At 58.9% G+C, this 16,798-nt stretch overlaps 1 protein-coding gene across 6 annotated transcripts; it reads right to left on the minus strand.

Annotated features, from left to right (window-relative positions):
- Positions 1-119: 119 nt before the first annotated feature.
- Positions 120-10,952, minus strand: ZNF362 (zinc finger protein 362). 6 transcript variants are annotated; one of them, XM_071575881.1, is made up of 10 exons: positions 10,893-10,924; positions 9,177-9,203; positions 8,982-9,066; positions 4,042-4,105; positions 3,657-3,903; positions 3,240-3,561; positions 2,921-3,145; positions 1,810-1,888; positions 1,573-1,731; positions 120-1,502 (listed from the first exon to the last, which is right to left on the minus strand). In XM_071575881.1, exons 1-10 carry the CDS (start codon positions 10,900-10,902, stop codon positions 1,386-1,388), a joined length of 1,335 nt encoding a protein of 444 aa, XP_071431982.1. In that variant the 5' UTR covers positions 10,903-10,924; the 3' UTR covers positions 120-1,385. The 6 variants fall into 6 exon arrangements, with proteins under 6 accessions (XP_071431982.1, XP_071431983.1, XP_071431984.1 ...); XM_071575882.1 differs by lacking the exon at positions 9,177-9,203 and having other exon boundaries at positions 121-1,502; positions 10,893-10,952; XM_071575883.1 differs by having other exon boundaries at positions 121-1,502; positions 8,982-9,203; positions 10,897-10,911.
- Positions 10,953-16,798: the final 5,846 nt, after the last annotated feature.

Genomic DNA, 16,798 nt, shown 5'->3' on the forward strand with positions numbered 1-16,798 from the left:
ACACCCCACCCACTGAGGGTGACCCAGAGCTCCACCCTCCCCTCCTGCCACCCCATGGGGACCAGCCTTTGTCCCCAGATGTGCCCACAGGGGGTCCCCGAGGTGCTGCCCCCCCCACCCCCCAAACACAAACCTCGTTTCATTAATTCCTGTTTTGTTCTTTTTTTCTTCTCTTTTTATTCTCTTTTTTTGGAAAGGGGCTGGGGGGGTTTCACTCCTTTTCCACACCATGAGGCCGTGGCCCCCCCTCAGCTTCTCCAGGAACCACAATGCAGGACTGGGGGGGGGGGATTGGGGGCAAGAATGGGGGGGCAACTGTTTTTGTCCATTTTCTCCTCTTTTCTCATTTTTTTTTCCTTTTTTCCCCTTTTTTATTAAGGTATCAACTAGATCTAGGGAGGCCTGGCCTGGCTGGGCAGCGAGGAAAATAAAAAAGCCCCAAAATGTTGGGGGGAGGGGAGAGAAAAAAGGGGGGTTAAGTGTATAAGAGGCATATTTACACAGTATTAACATGCTGACAAAAAAGGTTACAATATTGAGATCGTACAACATCGAGGGGGGAAATAAGGGGGGCTAAAAAATAACGGGGGGGGAAATAATGAGGGGATAAAAAATAACAGGTTAAAAATTAATAAAAGGTAAAATAAAACACCCGGGGGAAAAAAAAACCAACAAAAACCCCCAAAGAAACGCTGAGTTAAGGCTTAAAAAGTGTATAAAAAATAACACAGTTAATATCCAAAATGAACCAAGAAGTACAGAATATGATGAGTGGGGGGACCCCCCGGCTCTACACAGGGGTATGTACAGGCAGGCACAAGGCAAAGCGGTGGGACCCCCACTCACAGTGGGGCCGGGAACGGGGGTCCGGCCCGGGGGGACGCAGCTCTGCCCGCGGCTTTGCCCTCGGAAGGGACCCCAAAAGAACACAAAAACCCCCCCAATGGTTCATGAACAACAACCCCACATGGAGGCGCTCGGGCCCAGAGTCCGTGGGGGGTGGGCGGGACACCCCCCGCCCCCAGCTGTGGTTTGCTCCATCCGTGGTTCGTTTTTGGGGTATCTGTTTTTTAGCAGCACCAAGTTCTTGGCCAATAAATATATATATATATTTGTATCCAAAACGGGGGGCGGGCCTGGTGGGGGGTTGAGGGCTCACCCCCACCCCCTCTGCCCCCCCCCAAATAAAACCAAACCGCAGAGATTCAAAGTGCTCTGAAACCGTCTTTGGGTGTCACCAAACCTGCGGGAGCCGGGCGGGAGCACGGCCCGGGCACGGCCCGCGGCGCTGGGGGGGCCCGTCCTCCTCCTCCTCCTCCTCCTCCTCCTCCTCCTCGTCCTCCTCCTCGCGCTGGGGGGGTCCTGCGTCCTGCCCCCCTCCCCACTTAGATGAGGGAGATCCGTACGGGAATGCCGGGAGACTCCGTGCGCTGCGGCGAGTGCTGGCTGACCAGGTGCTCCACCACCGTGTGTTTGGACATGTGCTTCATCAGGTAGGTCTCCTGGGGGGGGCAGAGGGGTGAGCGGGGGCTGGGGGGCCCGGGCGGGGTCGGGGGGGCCCCCCAGGCTCACCGAGGTGTAGGCACGGCCACACATGCTGCAGCAATAGGCCTTGGCGTGCTTGATGGCGTGAGCCGACAGGTGGATCTGCAGCGAGGCCGAGTCCGTGTACGCCCGGTAGCAGTTGGGGCACTTGTAGGGCTTGTCCTTGTTGTGCTGGCGCTGGTGGGACTGGGGGCACACGGGGAGGTCAGGGAGGCTGTGGGGACCCCCACGCCAGGCCACCCTGCCCCAGGACCCCGCACTGACCTGGAGGTTGGAGAGCTGGGTGAAGGCCTTCTCACAGCCGGGGTGGGGGCACTTGTAGGGTCTGTCACCGGTGTGGATTCTGGGGACACACACACAGGGGGGGTCACTGTCACCACCCTGCCACCACCGGGCAGTGCTGTGCCCCTCACGGGGTCACAGCAGGGCGGGGGGCACGGTGGGCACAATGACATCCGTGCTCCAGGATGTGACGGGGGGAAGGATGGGAGATCTGTGGGGCTGGGAGAGGATGGAGGTGCTGGGGACAGTGCAAGTGGTTGGGATGATGAAGGGAGTGAGGATGATGAGCACAGTGAGGATCATGAGTGTTGTGGGGATGAGGAAGGCAGAGAGGATATTCAGTGTTGTGAGGATGAAGGCAGTGGGGATGGACTGGTGTGGGGAGGATGAAGGTGGTGAGGATGATGAAGGCAGCGAGGACAGTGATAGGGATGAGGAGTGGGGGGGGGATGAAGGAGGTGGTGGGAACACTGAGCAGGGTGAAGGTGGTGGAGTGTGGCAGGGACGACAACAGTGCTGGAGAGAATGATGGGTGTGGTGGGAAGAAAGTAGTGGGGACAACAAAGATACTGGAGACTATGAAGGTGGTGGGGTCAGACTGGCCTGGTGGGGATGATGAAGGGGGTGGAGACAACAATGGGGACCATGGAAGTACTGAAGATGATGAGTGTGGTGGGAATGACAAAGGCAATGGGGACAGTCAGTGTGAGGGGAATGGATGAGGATGATGAGTGTGGAGGGGACACAGTGTGGTAGAAACCACGAAGGTGCTGGAGATGATGAGTTTGGTGGAGACGATGAGTATGGTGGGGACTGAAGAAGGTGCTGGGGATGATGAAGGCAATGGGGACAGTCAGTGTAAGGGGAATGGATGAGCACAATAGGGGTGATGAGTGTGGTGGGGAAGATGAAGTTGCTGGAGATGATGAGTGTGTTGGGGACAATGGTGGTGGTGATGATGAGTATGGCAGGGATGAAGGCAGTGGTGGGGCTAACAGGCACAGCAGGGCCAACAGGCACAGCAGGAGAGCTGGTGGGTGCAGGCCTGGCCCCTCCATGGCCAAAGGTCCCTCCCATCCCCGCAGGCCCTCACCGGGTGTGCTGCTGGAGGTGGGACAGCTGGCGGAAGGACTTCTCGCAGTAGGAGCAGTGGTAGGGTTTGACTCCCAGGTGGATCCGCAGGTGCTGGGCCAGGTAGGAGGCGTTGGCGAAGGACTTGGAGCAGTGGGGGCACTTGTGGGGCTTGGCCTCCGTGTGCGACTTGGAGTGGATCTGCATCTCCGACTTGGTGAAGAACGTCAAGGGGCAGACCTTACACCTGGAGGGTGTGGGGGAGAACCCCGCAGGGACCGGGCTGGGGCAGGGTCACCCCCCAGCGCCCCAGCCCCCACAGTGGGCAGGGGGGTGCCTACCTGTACGTCTTGCCCTCTTTGGCCGTCTCCCCCGAGGCCAGGATGGGGTAGGGCACCACCAGGACCGGTGGGCCCGAGGGATTTTCCGCCTTGATCTTCTTCCGGCCCCGCTCGGCCTTGGGCGCTCCCAGCAAGCCGTGGCCCTGGATTGTCTTGATGGAGTCGAGGAGGGGGGGGCTGGTGATTCCTGAGATTAGGGTGGGCGAGGAGGCGATGAGGCGGCTCTGGCTGGTGGAGGTGGGGGTCGAGGGGGTGGTGGTCCCCGTTCCTGGGCTGGACTCCGAGGTGCTGACGGCGGGTGTGCGGGACGCCAGCCCCAACCCTGGCGGGCAAGGACAGGACAGGTGGGGATGCTGGGGGGAACCACCTCCCCCTGTGCCCGGGCAGAGCAGGGGTCCCGCTGCGCCCCCAGGGTACCTGTGACGGTGCTGGTGGCTGGCCGGGCATGCAGGGCCACGTCAGGCTGGGGCACAGCCTGGGGGTGCAGCCCCGGCACCTGCTGCAGCTTGGGCAGGGACATGATGGACTGGCTGCTCTCAGCAGGCGAGGGGGGCACCAGGAGGGGCTGCTGGGAGGCCACGGAGGTGGGGGGCAGGTGTGGGGGGCGGATCTTCTCCGCCATCAACTGCTCCTTGATCTTGTTGATCAGGACCAGGTTGTCCAGCTGAGGGGGGAGAAGGAACAGAGGTGGGTGAAGGCAGAGGAACTGGGACCCCCAGGACCCTCACTCAGCCTCCCCCTGGGTGTCCCCCGTGTCCATCCATCCTCCCTCCTACCCTAAATCCCAGTGTGGGGGTCCTACCTGGCTGGGCATGGTGGGGGGGGGCGGCCAGAAGTAGGGGTTGTTGAAGCGAGGCTCCGCCATCCTGGGGAGAGAGGGGGCGGTTATGGGGGGTCACCAGCCCCTGCACAGACCCCCTTCCCTCCCACTTCCCTGGGGGGCTCCAACCCCCAAAACCAACCATCATCCCCCCGAGAAGCAAGACTCAGGCCCTGAGCAAGGGAGCAGGCAGGACACAGGCAGGGCTGGGGAACCCCCCAGGCATCTTCCCAGCTGGAAATTCCTGCAGGATCAGGGGGACCCCACACACCCACCTGCCTCCCAAGACCCTAAAATGCCAGTGAGCACACCAGGATGCAATCTGGGAACGGGGCGAGGCTAAAATTTGGGGAAAACCTCCAAATCTCCCAAGCTCTGAAGGCATCCCTCCCATCCAGGAGGGATTAGAGCTGGGCAGGACATTGCTGTGGCAGAGGTGGAGTCGGCGGGGGTACATGGAACCCAAAGCCAATGCCAGCTGGACCCCCCCAGAAATCCCCCCAAAACCGAGTGAAGCGCCTGCGACCCCCAGAGTGGCTGGGCAGGAACACCCAGCGGCAGCAGGGCCAGGAGATTTATGGAGACGCTTAAAGGCGTTAGGGAAATTAATTCTAAATCCATCTTTGGATAATGGGAAACAGCTGGAAGGGGACTGCGAGGGGATCCCGGCGGAATGGCCCAGCATGACCAGGCATCGCCACACCAGCAAATCCCGTCTCGGGGGCATAAGGGGAAAGTGAGTGAGGGATGTCTGGGAGGGTCCCCCAGGAGCTCCCACTCCAAAATAAACCAGGCCACGGCTGGGATCCCAGGAGGAACTGGAGCAGCACCTCCAGCAGTGTGTGTCCCCAAAAGCCTGGAGGGTGGCAGGATTTGAAGGCAGAGGGATCTGGGGGTGATGAGCCCTCCTCCTCCTCCTTTTCCTCTTCCTCCTCCTCATTGCACTCCCTCGCTGCCCTGTTTCCATCAGACCCTGAGCTCTCACAGGCAGGTGGACAGCACCAGAGAAATGGGGTCCTTCACCATCCTGACGGGCATCCCAGCCTGAAGGAGCAGTGGGATGAACCCCAGCTTTTTGGGGGGGAACAGAGGCAGGGAGGAGGGAACAACCCAGCCCTCACACTACAGAGCAGGACGGCACAGGGTGAGGCACATTTTTGGGCGTCAAGGAAAGGGTGCCATTTCCAATGACAGACCCCAACACCACCAGGACACCGGCTTTGGGAATTGCCCTTCCCACCCCTGACCCACGCCAGGTCACCTCCCTGCTGCCCATGCACCAAATGTTGGGTTTTCCAAGTGAAAGCAGCACCAGATCCCGGCAGCGCAGGCAGAGCCAGAGTCCCGCTCGGTGCCATGGAACGGGAATTCACTGGGGATATGAAATGCAGCTTCCCATTCAGGACACAGCCACTGCCAGGTGTCTGGGTAATTATGTACATACCCACAGGCCGCCCACACTGCGCATTTACCCGCTGGCTACGCATACACACATATATACACATATGTATATACATAAGATCCCTCTGGATGATGAGCACGGGATGAGGGACTCCAGTGCTGGCACAAGGGGCTGGACACCAGGAAGCAGGGCCAAAAGCAGAGCTGGATGCAGGGAACCCCTTGTGATGGAGACAGGCAGGGATCAGGAGGAGCACAGGCAGGAGGACTCTGAGCCCCCTCGGCACGGCCAAGCACCCGGCACCGACCCCCCGCCCCGGCGTGGTCGTGGGAAAACAGGAAACCAGAGCTATGATTAGAAAAGGGTTTTTTGGAGCTGCTCCCCCATCCCAGCAGGTGCCCTGCGACCTCTGTCCTTCTCATCTGTCCATCTGTCCCGCTCCCTGTCCTGACAGCGCGCCGGGCTCCACCGGAGCGAACGCCAGCACCCAGACAGACCCACAGCACTGGCACAGCCCCCAAACCACCCCCGGGACACGGCACAGGCCCCTGCCCATCCCAGGTTCCCTCGTGCAAAGCTGGACAGGGGCTGGAGAGGCACAAAGGGTATTTTGGGGAGAAAAGCATAAATATCACATGTTTCCCTACCCCCACCTGAGCAGGGCTTACTAAAGAAATGAGGAATTATTTGTAAAACCACCGTGCTCGGAGCTGGATGAACAAGAGAGAAGAAATGGTTGGCATTGCCAAAATAATTATCAAAATCGCTGTTCCTGTCCCGGTTTCATGTTATAAATCCTGCGGTGTTTGGTCGGGAGCGGCATCGCCCTCTCTGGGGCTGGGGAGGGAGTGGGAGGGGGGAGAAAGCAGATGGAAAAATATAATATATATATATATATATATATACATATATATAAAAACTCCCTTCTTCTCTATTCTCAGCTAACTATGAAAAATGGAAGCTGACATGCAGCAAAGGCAGAAAAAAAGGAAAATCCATTAAAATGGAAATTATGAAGGGTGGGGAATGCTGCAGCACGTCTCTGTGGGGCACAGGGAGTGCCGGGGTCTCTGTGCCCCCCACATTTTGGCTCAGGAGGGGGAAGCCCTGCCATGGGTAACACCTCCACTGGCATGGGGTCCTGTGGTGGGAAGAGCCCGACATCTTCCGCAGGCACTAGACTGGGGAGCTGAGGGGATGCTGAAGGTTATCCCCAGGGACAAGGAGGCTGCCCAAAGCACGGAGGGGACCCAAGTGGGCCCGGCAGTAGGGGAGGGAAGTGGGAAGAGCAAGCAGGAAGATGCGCAGAGCCCCAAGAGCAGGGGCTGAACCCCGGATTCCCACAGAACGGCGCGGTACCCGCTGTGCCGGGCCAAGGGGGGAAGCGGCAGCACCCTAAAAAGAGACCAGAACCCTCCTCGCCTCCGCAGCCGCGGGGAGGGAAGAGCAGGAGCAGCCGGCAAACCGGGGCTGGGGGCGGCGAGGGGGGAGCGGGGGCGGCGGCAGCGGGGCCGGCGCCGGCGGGGCCGGGGACGCCGGGGCGGCGGTGGTTGGTACTCACAGGGTGGCCTCTGGAGCCAGGTGGGCGCAGCTGCCTGGGGAGACGTGTCGCTGAGGCTCCAGATTGATGGGAGGTAGATGATGGCACGGGTGGGCACGAGCTCACTAGAGCCTTCCAACTTCCTACCCAACTGCCGCTAAGTCAAGCTACAGTTCTCTAGGGAACGCCTCTACCTTGGCAGCCCTCTCTGTCTCGCCTTCGCTGAAATAAAAAGAAACAAGAGATTTCTTTTCACGGCACCGCCGAGAGAAAAGGGGCAGCTCCCGGGGCCCGGTGAGCGACCACCGACCCGGTACAGCCAGAGAACAGCGGGGCTGGGAGCGAGGGGAGGGTTCTGGGGGGACGGGAGCAGCACTTGGAGGCTCAGTGTGTCCTCGAGCGAGCGAGATGTGGACTGTGGTGTCCCCAAGTATCCCAGCGAGGGCAGCGGGCAGAGCTCCCACCCCCGTGCCAAGAGCAAGCGCAGGAAAGCCGGCGGCGGGCCCGAGACAACGCAGTGGGCGAGAGCCAAGCAGGGGAAGGTCCCCCGAGTGTCCCCACACCCACATCCCAGAGCAGGGATGGTGACACTGACCTGGCCAAGTCCCCAGGCCAGAGACCCCAGGTCTACCCCGTGCCATGCCTCAGTTTTCCCCCAAAACACGAGGCCACGGCCCCCAGCAAGAACAGGTATCCCTGGGGTTTGCCTGGAGCAGGAGGGTCTTAGGAAGGAAAGCGAGTGCCCACCCACAAAACCCCCACCCCAAAGCAACCAGGGTGGGAAGCAGCATCCGGCCCCATCCTCGGGGAACGCAATCCCTTCCCGCCCGGACCGTCCTCATCCGGGAGGGATTCACCCGCAGCGCAGGGGGCAGAAGGCCGGGAAGCAGGAACGTCGGGAGAGCCCCGAGCCCTCCGCGGCTCGGGGAGGGGGCGGCCCGCGCGCCGCAAGAATTCACCCAAGATGGAACCAATTAAACCCCCGGCTTCCGCCCCCCGAAGGGCCCTGAGCTGGGGCTTCTCCTTCTGCATTTCCAGCAAAACCAACCCAAAAGGAGCCCCCGGCCTGGCCCGGGGGTCCCCGCGTGGGACAGGGGTGTGCGGGGCAGGGTGAGGGGCAAAGAGCCGGCGGTCAGCGGGAGGGCAGGCAAAGCCATGCTGGGGACCACCACGGGGCCCCCAACTCGGGGACAGTGAGCGGGGGGGCTCCCAAAAGACGGGGGCTGAGGCAGCGTGACCCTGAATCCACAGGGTGGACAGCCCCTGTCACCCACCACAGGGACAAGGGGACAGACCGCAGGGAGCCCGCGGGGGTGACGCTCGCACCAAACACGGGGCACACACGCCCCCTAAAACACACCACTCCCCAGCGCGAGGGTTCCTGCTCCCCCTGGTCCCAAACACCCCCTGAAAGGAGACCAGCCAGGCACCTACAAGGCAAAGGCAGCACCCACAAACCAGCCTGGGGGGCAATCAGCCCCCCCAGCAGCAACGGGGGGTCACCCAGGGGTGACAGCACGCGGGGAAACCGAGGCACGGGCAGGGCCTCACCCCACGGGGGGAGCGGACGCGCCGGATCCAACATGCACTTGTGACATCGCACCCACCGACCGAAAAATCCAGTTTTAAGGGAAAAAACATAAGCGGGAGGGGGGATGAGGGAGAATTTTTTTTTTGTGCATATAAAGGTATGTTTCTTAAAAGGGGAATATCAAGGGGTCACACTTACACCAGGAGCGGGGTGCCCTCCCCACAGAGGGCAGGGAGCCCCTCACACCCCCCAAAATCCCCTACCCCCGCTTATATATAAATACATATCTCCACTCATAATACCTGGATTCTGGAATGCATATATACATTATTTCTACAAGCACACACATGCATGCACATCCTTAAGTTGTACGCTATTCCAGGATGTAAATACAGCAAAAGCAGGGATTTTTTCCCTCTCCCCCTGTGCTCCCCTCCATCAATGCCCACCTCTGCGAGTACTGGCGTTGCTTCCCCTTATCCGCGTCCATCTCCAGCTCTAGCTGAGACCGGGTGCTGCACGTGGGGCGTTTTTCTACGGGGGGACAAGGAGGAGGACAACTTCACACACCCCGAACCCCCCGCCAGCCCCCGGCGCGCGAGATCCCACAGCGGAGGAACAAAAGCGAAGCGGCTCCGACCTACCCGACCCGTGGGAACGTGGGGTTTTGCCTGAAAATAGAGAGAAAACAACAAAAAAAAAAAGGAAAATAAAAAAATAACAAAAAAATAAAAAAGTGGTGTTTTTTTTACAGCCCCGCTCACCCCCGAGCTGTTGGGAAAGCCGAGGGATGGGGAGCAGGCTGGAAAAATTGGGGGTGAAATCCATCCCCTCGCCCTGGACCCTCCGCCTCTCGGCAAATTGCACGCCGGGAGGGACTTAAAAACTTTTTTACCTCGCTGCTAAAATATCACTTTATAATCTCAAAAGGCCTCGGGCTCGAAGCCGCTTTCTCCCGTTCCATCCTCCCCAGGTTAAAAAACCCGGCTGCCATCCCAAGCACCGCGGGGCTGGGGGGGAAAAATAACCCAACAAGGAGCATCCTCCAACCTTGAAGGGAGAAAAAGAAATCAAAAGCATCAAATTCATCATTCCTGGGTTCAAATCCATCGTTGTGGCCACGCCGGGTCTAAGCTCCCCCCCCGCCCCGCTTCAGGCCCCCCGACGTGGCCGGGAGATTATGGATGTATAAATAGTATATGGCTAAATATATGTTGGAGAGGGACAGACAGACCTCTGGGACACGGCCACGGAAATTTGGGTCCCTCGCTAGAGCTGCTGCATTCCTGCCAAAAACGCCATGAAAAAAAAACATCCCCCCCTCCTCAGACCTTCCAGCCAGCGACGAGACCACTTTTCTAGACAAAACCGGTTAATGCGGAAAAAAGCGAGGGAAAGGCAGAAAAGAGGAAGGGGAAAAGGAATTAAAATGGTGAAAATTATAAGAGGGGTGGTTATGGTGATGGGAATGAGAATATTCAACCCCTGCGCTGCTTCTGCCACCCGCTGTAAGCAAAAAAATGTCAGGAAAAAGCCATGAATGCGTTAAAAAAAGCAACCCCCCCGCCCCAAAACATGCAACATCCACAAAAATAGGTACGTTCAGCTGCAATTAACTTTTTCATTAGACCATCCAGAGGGAGAGAAAAAGAGAAAATCCTGGAAAATGGGAATTTTCCTCGATGCCCCCCCCCCCCCCTTTTTCTCCCTCTTTTCCTTCTTCTTCCTGCTTGGAGCGGGGAGGGAGGGGGGAAGGTGGAATAATGATGATAATAATGAAAAGGAAAAAAAAGAGGGGGGGAAAAGGCGAAGTTTGGTTAAGTGAAGTTGAAATCCTCAACCTGGGAGGGGATTTCGGGGGGGATCGCCAGACAAAAAGGCCGGGGATGGGGATGGGGATGGGATGGAGGGGGTTCGGGAGGGGGGCGGCCCGGCCGGGGGCTCCCCCCCCTCCGTCCGCCGCCTCTCCCACATTCTCAGACGTTTTTATTAAAATTCGCAGACAAAAGGCAAACAAAAATGGCAGCCCCGGCTTATTTTTAAAACGCTAGGACGGGGACGCCATGTTCTGCAGGGCTGAGGGGAGGGGGAGCGGGGGCGAGGGGGCGAAAAAGGAGGGAAAAATAAAAAAAAATTTGGTTTAGATGAAAATTGAATAAAAAGCAGCGCGGGGCGGGGTGGGGGGGGCAGCGTGTGGAGGGACCCCCCCAGCCCGCCCCCGGAGTGAGGGGGCTTTGGGGAGGGGGGGCTGAGGTGTTTGGGAGAGGGGAAGGGGGTGGGGGGGAAAGGGAGGGATGAGGGATATAAAAAAAAATAAAGCGAGGGGGGGGAAGGTAAAAAAAAAGAGACACTTCCTATACCGACAGCCATGGTGCCCCGCCGTCCCGCCGGCTCCGCCGCACGGAGGAAGATGGAGCCCCGCGCCGCCCCCCCGCCCGCGCCCGCCCCCGGCCCGCCCGGCCCCGCCGCCGACACCGCCCGCCCAGCGCCGGCTGGGAGGGGACCCGGGCCGGGGGCAGCGGGGCAGGGGTCCGGACCTGCTCTGGGCTTGGGGTTTCTGTGCCCCCGAACCTGCTCTGGGCTTGGGGTCCCTCTGCCCCCGAACCGCCCCGGCTCCCAAACCACCCTTGCCCCCGAACCGCCCCGGGCCTGGGGTCCCTCTGCCCCCGAACCGCCCCGGGCCTGGGGTGCCTGTGCCCCCGAACCACCCCGGGCCCCCGGCTCCCTCTGCCCCCGAACCACCCCGGGCCCCCGGCTCCCTCTGCCCCCGAACCTTCCCGGGCTCTCCGTTCCCTCAGCGCCCGAATCTCTCGGCCCCCAAACCTCCTTAGGTTCCTCAGCCCCTCGAACTGCCTCAGTCAGAGAACCTCCCCAGCGCCTGAACCACCTCAGTTCCCTCAGCCCGCTCAAGGCTCCACAATCCTCCTCAGTCCCTCAGTTCATTCAGACCCCCCAAAACGGCCTCAGCCCCCTGAAAACCTCCTCTGACATCCCCCACCTCCAGAATCTCCTCAGTCCCCATGACCTCCCCGGGCCCTCGGGTCCCTCAGCCCTCCGAACCGCCTCAGCATCTCGAGTCCCACGGCCCCCAGAACCATCTCAGACCCTCCAGAATTTCCTCAGCTCCCCAAAACCACCTCACCTCCTCTGGAATTCCCTCAGCTCCCCAAAACCACCTCAGCCCCTCTGGAATTTCCTCAGTCCTTCAGTTTCCTCAGCCCCCAAATCTCTGCAGTCCCTCAGGCTCTCAGCCCCGGCAGGACCCCCAGGGCCCACAACCCCCCAAAACCTCATCAGTCCACGAAACCTCCTCAGGTTCCTCACCCCCCAAAGCTCCTCATCCCCCCCAGAACCTCCTCAGCCCCATCAGGGCTCCTCAGTGTCCTCATCCCCCCCAAAAACCTCCTCAGCTCCCACAAACCTCCTCAGCCCCATCAGGGCTCCCCAGTGTCCTCAGCTTCCCCCCCTTCCCTCCCCCCCAGAACCTCCTCAGCCCCCAGTTTCTCATTCCCTCAGACTCATCAGGGCTTCCCTGTGTCCGCAGCCCCTCAAGGCTTCCTCAACCTTCCAAACCTCCTCCACCTTCGAAACCTCCTCAGCCCCTTGGTTCCCTCAACCCCCCAAACCTTCTCTGATCCCAAAACCCCTCCAGCCCCCCAAACTTCGGCACTCTGATTCCCTCAGCCCTGTCAGGGCTCCCCCAAACTCCTCAGCCCCCCAAACCTCCCCAGCCCCCCATTCCCTGAACTCCCACAGGTCTCCTCACCCCCCGGATCCCTCTGGGTCTCCTCAGCCTGGCCCTGCTCCCCTCAGTATCCTCAGTGCCCCCAAATCTCCTCAGTACCTGAAATCTCAGGCCCCCCAGGTCTCCTCACACCCCCAGTTTCACTCAGATCCCCCCAAAATCTCCCCCACTGATCCCTTCAGCTCCTTCCATTCTCCTCAGTCTCCTCCAGCCCCCTCGGCCCCCCCATATCCCCTCAGAACCCCCAGGTCTCCTCAGTTCCCACCTCCCCAAATCTCCTCAAGCTCCTCATAGTCACACCAGATCCCCCAAATCTTCTCAGCCCTCTTGGATCCCCTCAGCCCTCCCATCTCTCCTCACCCCCTGGCTCCTCTCAGCCCCCTCAATCCCACCATAAATCTCCTCACCCCCTCCAGATCTCCGCAGAGCTCTCTCAGCACTCTGGTTTTCCTCAGACCCCCAAATCTCCTTGGAAACCCCAGTCCCACCAGTGTCCACCAGGTCTCCTCAACTCCTTCCATTCTTCTCAGCCTCCCCCAGCTCTCCTCAGTGTCCTCAGCCCCCCCACATCTCCTCAGCACCCCCATTTCCTCTCAGTGCCTCAAAGTCTCCTCAGAATCCCCCAAATCTGGGCCAACCCAAATCTCAACCTCTTGGCTCCTCTCAGCCCTTCCAGGTCTCCTCGTGCCCCCAGATCTCCCCATCAGCTCCTCTCAGCCCCCCATTTTCCCTCAGCCCCCCAGATCCCCTCAGCCCCCCACTTATCCCCTCAGCCCCCCAGATCCCCTCAACCCCCCACTTTCCTCAGCCCCCCAGATCCCCTCAGCCCTCCAGATCCCCTCAACCCCTCCACTTTCCTCAGCCCCCCAGTTCCCCTCAGTCCCTCTCTGGCCTCTGACCCCCCTCCAGCCCCTTTGTGTCCTCCAGGATCTCCTCATAGTCCTCCAGTGTCTCCTCACACCCTTGAGGGTCCCTCCATTTCCTGGGGGCTTCTCAGGGTCTCCCCTCCATCCCAGAATCCCCCTCAGCCCCTCTTGGGGTCTTGCAGCCCCCCAAATGCACAGACACAGCCCACAGGGGAAGGAAAAGGGGGGAAATCCCACCCATTCCCCTCCTTCCCCCAGGTCCAGGGTGTGACGGAGCTCCCGAGTTTCCAGTTTAAAAATTACTGTAAAAAGCCCCACAAAATTAGGGGGGTTTTTTTGTGTTTTCCCAAAATGGTCCATCATGAAGAGGTGTGGAGGGAAGAGGAATGTCATGAATGGAAGCTGTGCCTCTGAGAGAGGTGTGGAGTGGGGAAGGATTAGGGATGGGATGGGATGGGATGGGGTGGGATAGAATAGGGATCCGACGGGAAATGGGATTTGGGTGGGACAGGATGGAGTAGTGTGGGACATGGATGAGGGTGAGATGGGGATAGACTGGGGGTGGGATGGGATGGGGATTGTGGTGGGTTAGGTTGGGATGGGGATGAGGTTGGGTGGGATGAGAATAGGGTGGGATGGAGTCGGGATGGCTGTGGGTTAAGACGGGATGAAGATGGAATGGGGATGGGATGGGATGGGATGGGATGGGATGGGATGGGATGGGATGGGATGGGATGGGATGGGGGTTAGGGTGGGGATGGAGATGGGATGAGATAGGATGAGGCAGGATGAGCTTCCAGGAGGCCTCCCCCAAGGAACGGGAGTCCATCTGCAGCTGCCCAGGGTGGGGGAGGTCAGGAGGCCCTGGGGCAGGTCCTGGCTGTGGTGATGGAGCTGGGACAGAGGGACCATCACCCCTGGGACCTCTGGGGCCTGGCCCCATCCTCTCACCGCATTCCCACCACTCCGTCAGCCCCCAGCTGGGATCCCCCAGCCACAGGCACTTCCCCATCCGGGAAGGTCCCCAGATCCTTTAATTATCCATGACTCAGTCGAGAACATGAGCCAGCAGCTCTAAAACTCCCTTTTTATCTGATTTTCGTCTGTTGACACCCAGCAGTTGCCACCCAACAGCAGAGTCACCCCAAAACAGGACAGGGAGAGCCTGGATCCCTCTGGAGCTTCCCTGGTGTGTAAGTTCCCCCTCACTGAGTTTATTTCCATCGGGACTTTCACTTCTGCCACATGATTTTATTTTCCTTGTGATTATGAAACTGGTGGTTTTAAACCTCAGCACCAATTTAGGCATTTCCTGATTTTTTGGGGGTGGGAGTGGAGTTATCCAACCCCAAAGCTGCACTGGGAGGAGACTCTGTGGGTCACCCTTGAGCTTGTGGGGTCCATCAAGGTTTGGTGAAGATCTTCTGGGATTCTCCTTGTTGGGACCGGCTGTGATAAGTGACGATCTGGGCTTTTTTTCCACCCCTACTTTAGGTGGATCAATCTTGGGTGTGGGAAAAAGGGGCCCCTTTCCTGGGAAGGTGGTTGGTATGCAGGGAGAAAAAAAAATAATAATAATAAAGTCATGCCCGGCTCCATCCTGGGCTGGAAAATGAAGGAAATTAGCACTCGCCTGCCGAAAAAATACGATTCCAAGGCTGGGTTTGCTCCCGGGATAGATCCAACCACAATTAAAAGGAAAAGAAGGTGGGAGTGGAGGGAAGTCACCACTGGAATAACCACTGTGGAGTTTTGGCAGAGCCACGAGGCTGCTACACCTGCATGGAGTGGCACATCCTTCCCATTCCAGCAGCACCAGGAAACCAGATCCATCCAGCACCGCGCTGGGAGGCCCCTCCAGCTGACTTGGTGGAGAAAGGGAGATTTTTATGGATGGCAAACTGGGATGTCCCAGAGGGAAAAAATGTTCCCCACATGGTAACACTGGGATCCCTTGGAAGTTTTCTGGTGTTCCCAAAGCCTGTGTCCTGACCAATGGCACAGTGGGCAGGGAATCCTTTGGGAAACACCTCCATCCCACCCACCCACTTGTTTCTTTCCTCTCAAATCCTTCATTTTCCATAAAATAATGGGTGAAATCACCTACTGGATGGGTGGGCATTGGGGATGCCAGCATTCCCAGTGCCAGTTATCCAGATGAGTGAAAACACTCATTCCAGGAATCTTGGCATTAGCAGTCCCCAAAAATGGGCTTTTCCCCCCCGGATTGGCAGCGATGGGAACCACCAAGGGCCCTGCTGATGCCAACGGTGTGAAGCTGATGTGGAGATTTTGGGGTGTTTGGTAAATCCTGGAAAAAAAACCCCGGAGGTGCCAGAATTTCCCTGCAAAGGGGAGGGCCCTGGGCTCTAATTAGGTAACGAGTTAATTAGGATTAATTAGTTACTGTTTGCAAAGCACTGTGGAGATGAGATGAGATGTTTCCTGCCTCCTCCATGGAGGGGCGCGGGATCCCCGGTAGGAAGGGGGCCCTTAAATCAAGTCAGGATGAAATCCAGTGGGATGGAGAGCTCTGGGAGCAGGTGGGATGCTCCCAACATTCCAGGGAGGGAAGAGCTGTGGCACACGCGCCAGGAGCTGGGCGGGCACGTCCCGGCGTGCCCATCCTGTGGCGGCTCCGGCGGCCGGGGGAACATTCCAGCACTGCGGCTCCTCGGGCCTCCTCCCTTCCCGCCAGCATTCCCGGCACACGCGGCACACGTGGGCACGGGATGGGCTTTCCCTGCCCGCCGGCTCTGCCGGATCACCCACATCCTGGAATCCTCTGGAACCGCAGCAGGGAAGGGCTGTGTATCCTGAAAAAAAGATCAGGAATCAAGGCACAGCTCACACAGGGTTTACCAGGAGGTAACAAAGCCAATTTGCTAATTAACAGGGATTAATTTCCCTGTTTGCCCAAACCACCCCGTGGTTTCCCGGTGTTGCTCAACCATCCACCGGGATGTGTCGGCACTGTGGGCTGAGCGCCATGTGCTCCGGGGTGACGATGCTCCCCATGGCCCCAAACTCCTGGAAATTTCAACCAAATGCTTGGGATACAATGAAATAATCCATTAACTACATGAGATGGGCCCCCCCTCCAATCCCTGAATCTGGATTTGGGGTAAAAAAAGGAGTTTTTTTCCCTCTTTCCACAGTCATTTGATATCATTCCAGCCGTTCCTCAGTCCCCAGAGGGTCCCAGAGGGGAGACATGACCTGAATTCCTAATGCAGGAAAACAAGCAGGAAAAAAACCAAATCCGTGTGGGTTTATTTTATTTTAGCTGTTTTTTTTTTTAGCTGTTTTGGGGCCTGGAGGGAAGAGGAACAAAGCGGGTGGTTATTCCCTGGAAGGAGGGGAAGAGAGATGGGGGGTACCCGGGTTTGGGGGGGAGGAAAGGGGGTGATCCAGCGGTGAGAGCCAAGGAGTTTGTTCCTGTTGGCTCCCAGCCAGGCAGTCATGCTGCTTCCCAAACATGAGGCTCAACTTCCCCGTGGGAATTGTGTCCCCCCTCCCCACTGCCCCCTCCATCCTCCCACCCCCCTCGGAGGTCTCTCCTCTGCCTCCCTGGTCTTCAAGAGGGGAGTGAAGGAATCCCTGAGGATCCCGGGGGTCTTGGGGGGTTGGACACCTTGTTATGGAGCAGCTGGTG

Source organism: Pithys albifrons, chromosome 22, assembly GCF_047495875.1.
Source record: "Pithys albifrons albifrons isolate INPA30051 chromosome 22, PitAlb_v1, whole genome shotgun sequence".
Taxonomy (NCBI): domain Eukaryota; kingdom Metazoa; phylum Chordata; class Aves; order Passeriformes; family Thamnophilidae; genus Pithys; species Pithys albifrons.

What these genes read in the sequence shown, in the direction of transcription:
- ZNF362 (XM_071575879.1), bottom strand. Translation starts at nt 9,360, where the DNA reads ATGGATTTCACCCCCAATTTTTCCAGCCTGCTCCCCATCCCTCGGCTT. An exon ending in CCCACGTTCCCACGGGTCGG is followed by an intron (nt 9,067 to 9,176) that starts GTAGGTCGGAGC and finishes GTCCCCCCGTAG; the next exon opens with AAAAACGCCCCACGTGCAGC. An exon ending in CCCCCACCATGCCCAGCCAG is followed by an intron (nt 3,904 to 4,041) that starts GTAGGACCCCCA and finishes CTCCCCCCTCAG; the next exon opens with CTGGACAACCTGGTCCTGAT.